The sequence below is a fragment of the Rhipicephalus sanguineus genome, chromosome 2 (assembly GCF_013339695.2).
Source record: "Rhipicephalus sanguineus isolate Rsan-2018 chromosome 2, BIME_Rsan_1.4, whole genome shotgun sequence".
Lineage (NCBI taxonomy): Eukaryota > Metazoa > Arthropoda > Arachnida > Ixodida > Ixodidae > Rhipicephalus > Rhipicephalus sanguineus.
This window is the reverse complement of record NC_051177.1, coordinates 57,525,430-57,537,804: the sequence shown is the minus strand read 5'-3', so window position 1 is coordinate 57,537,804 and position 12,375 is coordinate 57,525,430. Positions and strand designations below refer to the sequence as shown.

The 12,375-nt window shown below is 48.7% G+C and overlaps 1 protein-coding gene across 2 annotated transcripts in view; it reads right to left on the bottom strand.

Moving 5' to 3' along the window:
- LOC119383013 (neurobeachin) overlaps positions 1 to 12,375 on the bottom strand; it is a 292,413-nt gene that overhangs the window by 30,013 nt on the left and 250,025 nt on the right. For both annotated transcript variants that reach the window (XM_037650973.2, XM_037650975.2), the window contains exon 39: positions 221 to 323. In XM_037650973.2, the coding sequence (XP_037506901.1) occupies positions 221 to 323 (103 nt within the window). The remainder of the gene's footprint in view (positions 1 to 220; positions 324 to 12,375) is intronic.

The following is a 12,375-nucleotide window of genomic DNA, read 5'->3' as shown; positions in this document are numbered from 1 at the left end:
GCTGCGAATCCAAGAACGTCGCAATGCAGCGCGACATGGAAACGTACACCCTTACAAAAGTTACTTAATAAAGTATGTTGTATCTTCGCTTTGTTGCCTTCAACAGACGTTCTGTTGAGATGCAGCAGACTAATTCCCCATTCGACAATATGCTTCGGTATAGCTCGAGCCATGACACGTTTAGGTTTACCGAAGGCAGGGGAAATCCGGGCCTATATACCTGGTCTGTGGGATGCCGTACTTGATGCCCACTCCGACGCACGGCAGCGCCTTGACGACTCGCTTCACCGTCTTCTGGCTGTCGAACGCGAACATTATGGAGGCTGCACAACAAAGAAAGGACAGGGACAGAGACATCAGAGCCCACGTTGGTTTACTTCCACACCGATATCACGCACGCTGTTCTGACGACAAACGCGTCACTCATGGAATAAAAGATGAAATGCGCCCGATTGGGGGCCATCAACGATATAAGTACTCAACGTGCAACTCAAGTGCGATTTCGTTACCGCACAGGCTCAGTGAAAGGAATTAAAGGAAGGCCAAGAGCATGAAGTTTCCGACCGGCTTCACGTGAAGTCGTTCAAAAAAACTCAATCTTAAGCAGCTGAAGCCGATGCAACATAACGAACAGTACATGCGTGTATTGTTAGCGAACGCCAACGAATAAAACGAACATACAGTCCAACAGGCAAAGACAGGAAAATACAAAGAGGACACTTGCGCGTGCATTAATGGGACGACCATTATAGTAATTAACCGCCATAATTCAGTAATCATAATCTTAGTAAACGGCAGGAACATACAAACAGTACGATACACAATTGTATTGCTTGTCTAATATATAAAAAAAAATGGCTATGGCCATCATGCCGGAATCTCAGCGCCGTTACACGTGACGTCACAAATTGGAAGATAACTTCCCCGATTTATTTGAGCTCTAGACACAGAAAAGTTCTCAAAATTTGTTGAGCCACATGTTTCACAGCAAAGCACCATCACATATTTTTATATAGCAACCAAGAATTAAACGTTACGATTCGCTGGTATCAGAAGTTCAAGGCGAACTCGCCACCACTTCCGTGTCGCGCTGGCTTACCAAGCTTTCTTTCACGGTCTACTGCCATACACCAATTTAATAACATGGCGTAACTTAATATTCTTGTTTAATTAGTCCAAGTCCCTTTAAAACACACAGCAAGCGAATAGTTACGTTCGTAACCCGCCGCAGTGGTTATGCTGTTCGACTGCTGACCTGAAGGTCGCAGGATCGAATCCCGGCAGCGGCGATCGAATTTCGATGAAGGCAAAATGCCAGAGGCACGCGTGTACTTAGGCTTAGGTGACTGTTCAAGAAACCCAGGTGGTCATAACTTCCGGAGCCCTCCGTTACGGCGTCCCTCGTAATCATATCGCGGTTTTGAGACGTAAAACCCTAACAATTATTATTATTATTATTATTATTATTATTATTATTATTATTATTATTATTATTATTATTATTATTATTATTAATAATAGCTATGTTCGTCGCTATACGCGCATGTCCTTTCAACACCTGCCTTTTGTTCTAAACAGCAGCGCATTTCGGAGTGCTATCACGTAAACCAACCACGAAACCCTTTGCAGCCTTCTTAATCAAGGGCAGCTGCTGTATACGAAAGCAAGGTTCAAACGTCGCATCATTTTATTTCTTGCTCTTTATTTCTGTTTCCTTATTGTTAGGTTCGCTCAGTGGCCGATCATGACGATAACAGTGATGCGGCAATTTGTCCGAACCAATAACGATGAGCGAAAAGGTGGGATAAAAGAAAAATGTCAGCACTCATCGATGTCCTCCTTCAACGCAGGATCAAAAGTCGGCCCCTGTGCAAAGGCGAAATAGATTAACAGCGACAGCCGAATAACAAGCAGCGGCCGCGGCGCGGTTCGTGCATCGAATATCGACAATACAGCCAACACTGGGCGAAACCGTCGCTCGGCAAAGGTCTCCCACGAGGATGACAAACAAGAAGCTCTCGACAAGCCAGAACGTTTGGACGGTAAACACGAAATTATGCGCCGCGAAAGGAGACCGTAGATAAACCGCAGTGCGGTAAAGGTGGTGAAAGTAGACCTCCGCTACTGTAGGTACTGTATACCGTACTTTCTCGACAGTAAGCACCACTCAGAATGGGAGCACCCTTGTCGCCCAGGGGCTGTTCCCACGAAACAGCAGCAGCAAGAAACGTTTCGCACGAATACACATGACTATACATCGCTCTCCAATCGTGGGCTGTCGCCGTACGAAATGCAGCATCGCGAAACAGCTTCAATGACAAAACGAGGTGCAATTTGTCACCATGGATGCCGACCGCAGTTGAAGAATGAGACTCGAAAGCAGCCACAAAAGCGTCGATCGAACCATCGATTGCATCAAGCGTAAGACACAGAAACAGCACATGTTACCTGGCAGACATATATGTCAGTCAGTCAGTCAACAAACTTTATTAAGGTCCAAAGGAACTACAAACTCGTAGTTGCGGGCCGCGCCCACGTTGGGAACGGAAGACCATGGTCCTCCGCCCGTTCGCGGGCCCTTTGGACAGCCCTTAGTTGTTCCTGGGGATCGCCGCTCTTCCTCCCAGTCCTCTTGTTTATTAAAAGGCGCATTTCGTAACGCGGAATATTGCCAGAGCATGTGTGCTAGCGAGAAATACTCTGCATTGCACTCAATGCAGTGTGGGCCGATGTCCGGAGCAAAGTGGCTAAATTGACCTCTCGACGGGAATGATCCCGTCTGTAACATTCTGAGCGTAGAAGACTGGGGTCGTGAGCGTGGGGTGTGGGAGGGGGAATTTCCTGCGCCCAAGCTGATAGTGCTTAACGATTTCGTGAAAAGAAAGCAATGGGTCGGAGTCGTGCTCACAACCCGTACTGTCTAGCGCATCGGGACCATCGCGGAATGTGAGACCTCGCGCTTGGTCATGAACTAGCTCATTCAGGTTGGGTTTGCTGGGATGTACATTGTTTCCCATGTGCGCCGGGAACCATGTGATAGTATGCGAAGCATCAGGTGGCCTGTGTCTAATTATGGCCGCCGCCTCTTTCGAAATTAAACCAGATCGAAAGGCTAGTATGGCTGATCTCGAGTCGGTATAGATGTAAGGCCGCGAGGGGTCGGTCATGGCGAGCGCGATGGCAACCTGTTCAGCCGCAGACACCGTGATGTGTTTTACCGAAGCTGCATCAATAATTCTCCCATCAGGGTCTGCTACAGCAGCTACAAATGAATCTGTGCGCCCGTACTGGGCAGCATCGACGTAGGAAACTAGTTGAAAGCTTTGATGCGTAAAATTGATGAGAGATCGGGCTCGGGCCTTGCGCCTGGCCACGTTATATTGGGGGTGTACATTCCTATATATGTGAAATAATCAGTCATGGGCACGTTACCAGTAAAAAGTAACAGTGTTACAGTTACAGTTACCTAAGCCAAAAAAGTAACTCTGTTACAGTTACAGAGTTTCCGAAAGTAACTTGTTACAGTTACAGTTACTGTGCAAAAGTAACGTCGTTACTTTTCCGTTACTGTATAAAATAATAGATCACAAATCAAATTATAGAATTTATTTAATAAGGGTTGCACGTCGTAAAACCCTAGACGAAGGAAACATAAAAGGGGGCCCAACACCAGCAATCACTTTGAACGCCTCTTGAAGTGGAAAACGTGGTTGATGTACTGGAACGACGGCAGTATATCCAAAGACGTTTATTAACTATACCCAGAAGCGCATGAGAAGAGCAGCGGGGAGTGCATCACGAGTGGTTACGACGTCCATTGTGTCTGCTCCATATGTTTAAGGTGTGTCAGGCTCTGTTCGGAGAGCTTCCGGTCCGCTGGGCATACAAACCGTTTTTAAGTCCCGTTATTATACCTTGGAACATGACAACGTGTGTTCACGAAATCCTAAGACTGCACACCTGCGGATGATCATGGCGGTATCTAAAAGTGCGATGCGGGGATCGGCGAAACGGGCAGGAAATGATCAACGAGGCCTAAAGAACTCAAGCGGAATGTCGCTGAAGCAACCCATGCAACGCGTTCTAAGACCGAGCTTGTTGAGCACTGCTGGATGACAGGTCATAGCTTTGACTTAAACAATGCGACGACGCCGGTTTGTGAACGAGGGTGGGGGAAAAGCAACTCTTGGAATCGTGGTTCATTCGCCGCGGCTTGCAAAAACAGCCGCGGCCCCCCACTGGACATTTACAAGGACATTTTAGGATGCCACCTGCATTGGGGGTGAAACGTCTGTCATTTTGTTAATAATTGTTGCATTAAGTCATAGTAAACATTTTACAGCCAGTTACAAAGAAGTTTTAAAATATCGCTTCGCTAGTTCACGGAATTTCTGGCCTTAGCCGTTTCGCGTTCTGCTGTTTTCTAGCCACCTGTCAAACACGATTAGCTCGGAGCCTCAGACGAGGGAGACTATAAACATGGCATCCTAATGCTCCTCCACCTGTACACCAAGAACATAGCTAGATGCTCAAGTGAAGAAAAGGATATATATGCTAAAAAAACGGACGCGAACTTAGCAGGCTGTTCAGTTGAACCACGATTGATTTACATATTGCGTTAATGACAGACCTCCAACCTCGGTCTACTGCAGGGAAGATAATACGCTTAGTCACCTCCTCTCCTAAACTGCGAGGGGAGCCCTATTCTGGAAAGTTGAGGGGTGGAGAGGATATATGGTAAAGAAGAAAGTTCGAAAAAGTGTTGCGGTTGGATAATTTTTCATAAAGACAGAAGTAACTGTAACGGTATTTTCCGTTACAGTTACTGCGAAAAAAGTAACAGTTTTACAGTTACAAGTTCCTCTAACTTAAAAGTAACTAGTTACAGTTACAAGTTACTAAAAAAAGTAACTAGTTACCGGTAACGCGTTACCAGTAACTAGTTACTGCCCAAGACTGGAAATAATTTTAGCACAGTTTCCGTTCTGACTTTCTTCCACAGTGAAATCTTTCTCGGCCTGTGTACGGGTGGATGGAACCGGCCGTCACGCACTTTGGTATCACCGGTCATGTACGTGAAAACAAAAGTAAAGGAGGGGGCGGCATATACTCTTAGGTTCGTGCAAATGCGGTAATATACTACTGCGCGCACAAGAGACCGACGCATCGCCGAGATACACAGGCCGCCGTGATCCACCGCCGCCGCAGCCGCCTGGAGAGGGTCGGCACTATCGGCGTGAGGCCAGGGCACGGCGTGACGCGTTGTGTAAACACAGCGCGGGCCTCGGAGCGATCATCACGCTCTCATCTTCGACCAGGGAGGCCTCCCTCCCTGCCGCGTTCTCTTTCTTGGGTGCACCCTCCCCGTTCCCGCCGTTGCTGTCGTCGATGGGAGTCCCCCTTTTACGCCGTGACTGACAAGAAGCACGAAGAGAGCTCGTGAAAGCCTTTCCAAGCCCGCCCCATCCCGCACACACACTGCACACCCCTTCATTTCACCACCGTTCTCTCCCGTCGGCCGCTGTGAGAGCATCTCGGAGCTCCCCGGCTGCGAACAAAACGGCCCAGGCTGCAGCAGCCGATAGCGAGGTGTGCTTCGTGGATCTCGCTCACGCGTCGTGCGACGCTGCTGGATACTGCAGAAGCGCGCGTTCGGATAGGCGGCGAACTATGCGGCTATCTACACCGCTTCCGTAGAACCCGGAAGGCCTCTAATGTGCCACCTTGCTGTGGTCTGACCATGTTTCCCAAGCCATTACTCGAACAGATTTCTTTTCATCACTTTTAGATTACAGAAAAAGTGCTGTGGAACTACCAACAAAAGGCCGACAAAAGCGTCAGATGAGGAAACGGTTGTACTCACGTTTATTGAATGCAAGACAGTGCGAACGGAAACTGAACAATCACTTAGAGATGTATGCAAACCTGAACACTGATACATCAACGACGGCGAAGTGTATAAGCGTGTTCTCACACTCTTCAGAACTGTTGAGAATATTTTTATTGACTCACGGCCTCGTTGGAACGCAGCTGCGTCTGCGCTCGAGCGACGTCGGTATTGGTTATTTTTTTAATGAAGGTTCTTACAACGGCGGCACTGCAACACTACCGCGTCAGCTTTAACCGCAGAAGCCGCACACCTATAGTCGATCTCCAACGTTTAATATTACGAACAATCTTCGTCAAAAATCACGCAGAGTAACGGTTAAAACAACACGCATTATATCGTTGCTTAGTCAATTAGCACATGCAAGATAATTATATTTTACAGTCAGGCCCGTATGCCACGAATTCTTTTCGGGTAGGGGGAGGCACTTGTTGAAGGCCTTGACTATTTCAGAAAAACACCTATTTTCATTATTTATTTTCGGTAAAACACCCCGCTCCATCAAAATTTAGGGAGGGGGGCAGCTCCCCCCCCCCCCCCGGCTTGGGGCCTGCTTACAGTCATTAATAATTACGTTTCGAACTATAGTACCGAAGATCTTGGCGCGCATTGATGCTGGAATGGTTTGCATTTGAAGCGACTCTGTCATTCGCATCAAATGCAAACGACACATTTGCATTTGATTCGGACTATGCAGTCGCAAGCAGCCACATGAAAACCATTGCGGAACTTTAAAAAACGGTTGAAAGCCATGCCTTAACTAAACCTAGCCGGAGCAAAGACGCTAACAATGGATAAAACATCAAACAAAGGAACAGGTTCCAGTCATTCGTAACAGGAAATACGAACGAAAAAGGAAAAGGCAAATAGAGAGCAGCTTTCCCATATGCTCGCTCTTGACAATGGCCACCGCGATAAAACGCGAAACGTCGAGGAGGGACCGAGCACGAGGTGGGAGGGGGCCGGACCCGGTCGCTGACGACGCGGGCGGCCGCTGAGGGAAATCACTGTGATTCGGCCCCTGATCGGCGGGACTCGGGCACGACCCAACAGAGCAGAGATTCGATATCGACGTGGGAGGCAGCCACAAAGCGGATCGACTACATGAAATGCCCGCCGGGGAAAAATAAAAAGGTGCCCGAGCGCCGTTTTTTCTCCCTCTATACATACAGTATGCGCTTGAAGCATTACTCGAATGAATGTGGTTTGAACAGCAATTCTCTTCAAACCGCATTGCAGTTGCATACATCGCAAGCGTCAGACCGATCTACGCGCCATATGCAGCCGCAAGAGGGATCTCACTGAGTCGCTTGAATGATGTATTTTTTTTTTCTTTCTTGAAGTGAACTTAAGCTGACGGTGAAGTATGCATGTGCTATAGACTCTTACCATGTAACCATCGAATTTTTAATCTTATTCGTCTATTTTCAATATACTCGGGCTTCTCGTTGGCTATAAACCAAATTTCATCGCCTTAAAACTCCAGAAAACTTAATGAATTGATAAGATTTCGCAGTTTCAAAAGCGTTCTTTACGCCTAGTAACGTTTCAAATCGCCTTCTTATACAAGCGCAGGCGCCATGCAGAGAAGCATCTTTGGCGCGCCACTCAATCTGTGTGCTGTGCTTGTGCAATGGAGCGATTCTACGTTTACCCGCTGCCCGTTATAAACGAGAACTCCGAGTCAAATAAGGCAGATAACCTGAAACGTCGCGTTATTTATTATGTCTTCAACGTTTCAAGCTGGACGCGTGACCTCCACATTCTGCACGCCAGACAAACTTGTCCTGACGCTCGGCAAAACAAGCTTCTTTTCCTCAAGTACGTCTCACAGTAGCAAAAAGTTCAGCGGGGTGTTTGTTTCCATGCATCGCGCACTCGCCTAAGCACGCTGGAAACTTTACGCAACCTGCTTTGAAAACGACAGTGCTGGCGAAGAAGCGTCTCGAGAAAGCGTGAAGAAAGAAGGGAAGTCGGTTGCCCGCTTATCCAAACATAGGACTGCTTCACAGACTGTCACGACTACTGCGAGAAAGCCAACACGCACCGGGTGGAGAAACTGATCCTAGCCGTCAAAGAAAGCGCAGCGTCACTGTCCCGAGCATTACGCACCGTGACGGACCGCAGCCGGCAGTCGCTTTGACGTACGCAGACTATATGCGGTCGGAGAAAACACACATGCCAACAAAACGAAGTCGCGTTGGGAAGCAAGACGAGGTTGGTGCGAGTGCGCGTCTCGCAACGAGAAGCCAGGGTATATATGGCGTGAATTAAAGAACGGTAGGTCTCGCCAGAGACCTCCCCGTATCCTTCATTGCGTCCTTGCTTTCATGGCAGAGTCAGAGTGTGTGAGGACGCGAGGTTAGGCGTGAAATCGCAACAAGCGCGCGGCAGAAGACGCAATGAAAGCGTGAAAGACTCAGCGGCACGCCAAACGCAGAGGGGTTCTCGGCATTTCTACGACGAGGATTATATATACACTCTCCCGGGATCTACCGCAACGTCGCGATTTTAGGCAGCCGGCTGTTCTGCAAGCTGGGAGGTGGCGCTGTCTAATTTGCTCGTTAAAGGGCCCCTCACCAGGTTTGACAATTTTGAGCTAACAAGCGCAATGCATACACTGGGCCTTCACGATCACGTCTGCCAAAATTTTCAACGCTACGCGCCGCGGAAATGGGTCAAATTTCAAGGTGAACGCTGCTTGCCCTTCTTCTCACGGGCGCGCGCTTTGGAGAATGAGGGGATGACGTACATGAGAAAATGGCCCTACGTAAATGGTAGTGCTGTAACGTCGCTCCTTTACGTAGACCACTGTGCTCTGACGTCGCCAACAGTAGCACGTGACGCTGCGATAATTATTTGACACGACATGTGTAGTTTGTGTAATTTGTTGCTTGAATAATAATGAGACAGACAAAAGGAATGTGTGCGTCTTTTTCTTTTCTTTTTTTTCGTGAATTGCAGCGAGATGCGGGGCTAATGTGCCTCCCTTTCCCATGCGTTCGTGTCCCCGCGGTTAGTGCATCGAGCAGACGCCAGCCCTTGAAACGAAAGTAATGTTCTGGCGCGTTCGAGCACGCATTATGCTCGTTTATCCTACCGCGTCCAAGTAAACGTTAATGCGGCATTGGCTCATGATACCGCCACTCTCGTGCACGTACAAATGTCTCAACTTTCATGCTCGTCCTGCAGAAACAGGCAGTACACCACAGAGGACGCCGACAAAACGCCCATTGCCGCTACATAAAAAAAAAGGTAGCGGCCGTGCAACGCCGCTCGCGTGCTCAGGCTCGCTCGGGCACGTCATGTGCACGTGACCTTGCATGCGCATGACGTGTTCATGCGTATGGGTCAAGTGAAGAGGGCAGGGAAGAGATTTGGCTTGCTAAGGCTACACGGGGCGAGTGGCAAGGGTTTGAAACTCGCCTCCTCGCATCATGGTTTCGCGCCGCTACAAATTATTGTTTTTATCAGCTCGTAATGACCCGATTTGAAAAATTCTTGCGGCATACTGCTCTTCATTCGGCACACAACAACTTCCAGCGTCTAACTAAAATTTGATATGTGGCCTGGTGAGGGGCCCTTTAAGAGAAATTTTCCACGTTGTATAAGCAACCGCCATGTGAGCTGTTCTGTAGCCACCTCCGCACTTACCACCTTATTTCGAAGCGTGGTCAAGTTCGTGGATATTATAGCTTTCATTTGAAGAATTATTCCTGAATGCAACTACCTGGTACTAGGCGTGCAATAATACGCCTAAAATGGTAGTACGGAAACATCGCAAAACTTTTTTTTTATTCTACAAATGTTTTCTTAATCCTCATTTCTCGACATACACGTATACAACGCGCGCAAAACGTTCTCGCTGCTAGCTTATATGAAGGGGTCGACACGCAACCTGGGTGAGGGAAAAGTACCACAAATTAATAACCAAACAACGATAGCATTAATGCCCACTGACAAGTGTGACATCAGTATTACCGCCATAAACATCGCTCGCTGCTGACTGCCCAGATTTTCCTTTCCCGTCAACACCAACGCATGCGCCTTTATACGTAACGAAGTCTCACGGACGAGTACACTGAATACCCGTACTAACCCACGTAAACACGGCATGCACGCAATTCTGCCGGTGTGTGCGAAAGTTCCCTGCGGCTTCTTGGAAAGCCACGGGTGTGGGAAGGTGCGCAGCGCAAAGTCTTCGGGATTCCTCCGCACACTCCGCGCCGCCGTCTTTTTATAAACAACAGCGAGCCGCGACTAATTGCCGCGCCGGGGAACCCGCGATCCCAGCACGAGGCAGGAACTGCGGGTGTCTAGGCTGGCGAGCACCCATCCTCTTTCCGGTCGTATCGCTTACACGCATGTAACAACCTCGGCCACGAGATGGGATGGCTGAAAGATGGCGTGAACGTTACATGCATTTACCATGAGGTTACTGTAAGTGAATAAGCACGTATATATACACTAACTCTAACTTATCAAAGTGTATCCACATAGAGAGAACGTAGAGTGAAGCTGTGACACACAGGTATACGAGAAGTGATAAAAGATGATCGAAACAGTGATACCGTAACATTTAAGCCAAGCGTACACGAACACCGCTAGAAAACGTAGCTCAATATATCTCCCAAGCGTGTATGAAGCGAACATGCGCGTAGTTCGAAGGGTGTGGGTTCGGATCCCAGCGACGGAAAGGGTGTTTTTTTCGTCCACTTTAATTCACTCAGTCATAATTACTACATTACAGTTAAAAACAGCCATTAATGCACCTTACGCTTTCTTGGCCTAATTGTCTATCGGATTCACTTGGTTGTGCACAATTAACAAAGAAAACGAGCCTCTCGAAAAATTCTCTTCTTTCGTCCAAACATACGTAAAGCCGCATGCCGGTCGAATCGTAGGCACCCGGTCGCGTTGCATTGTCGTCACCGGCTTCGCGAAAGCAATCACCCCGTATAATTACGAAACTCGCTCAACTGGCATTTAAGTGGGGCTAACACCGACACAAACATTGCGACGAGCGACTAAATGTCGACACTGTGGCCGACAAAGCACGCAATGCCTGCATACTAACCATGCAGGCCGGCTATCTCCCCCCCCCCCCCCCCCCCCCCCATTTATTTGGCACTGAATCCCATTCCGCTGGTATGCAATACGGTGTTCACCTCTGCAGATGTATGTTGAACCGCATGAAATACAAAGGGTTTGAAAATGATGTCAACTGTAACGTAAACGAGTGCCGCTATAACGCGGATACGCGGTATGAATATCCGAAGAAGTGTCGAATCTGGTCATTCTTATAAATACTGTTGCTGTAATTTTGTATCACCGCTCCTCCCATGCACAACAAGCACAAAAAGCACAAACTTATGCGTCATGAAGGTGCGCGACGCATAATGCTTCATTAACGCTTGAAGATGCACCAACAGCTCGACATGCCAGATTATGTGTTTGGCCGGCTGCGAGTACAGGAACTTTGTGCAACCCGTGTACACAAGTCCCGTGAACGCGTTCGGTTACACAACGGCTGATCTTTAAGCAACAGGATCTGTAACTGCTGAAATGAAGATGACTGTCCGAGAGGCAGGCTTGAATGCTGACATCTCGAACGCTACAGACATCAGCGCATCCTCCCTTCATCTCAAGACCCACAGGTGAGCATCGGCGGCGTGTACGCTGCCATGGATTAGCGGTGCGATTGTCTACACGACAGATTTATACCCGATAGCCTATACAAGCCGACTCGATCCGTATTTGTCGGGTTCATGTATTCCTAGAAAAACTGCGATTCTGGAAATAAGCGGAGGAGGAGGCACGCCTTCTGTTCCTTTGTTCCATCACTCCACTGGTGTCACGCTCCCTTAAGGGCTCCTGAAGAAAGCGTCCCGTTTCCTTTCCTGCAGAAACAAAGCATCGCCTCGCCAATGCGCGCCTTGTTGACGCGACGTATGCGCCACACACAAGAGAGAACGAAAGAGCGCAACGAGTCGAAGTGAAAGAAAGAAAGGAGGTTTCCTTTCAATCACATCCACGGAGGAGGAGCAAGGCGGCGCTAAAACGACAGCAGCATCACAGAATCGCCGGCTTCTCCTCCATATAGACCCAAATAAATGCAACACACGCGGGGAGTCGCATCGCTATATCGTCGGAGCCTTCCTTCCTCCCCATCTCGGTGGGGAGACAGCGACCTTCATAACCTCCTCTTTCGCCGGCGAAAAGAGCGACGCGCTCGTGCTCCCGGCCGTGCCTAAGTTACGGCACGGTCCGATTGACGCCAGCTGTGGCGCTCAATGAGCCGAGCTCGGCACGAAGCTCGGTCACACGATGGGACTATCGGGTTTCGGCTCGTTTCCGTCGGGCGAAGTTAGCGACAAAAACGTCGGACGGAAGCAGCGACGATGCCGTGAAATGAGGCAGCCTCTCCGAGGATCCGAGTAATGGCGATGCAAGGCGACGTATACGCGGTGCGTGGAGAGCGTGTAGTG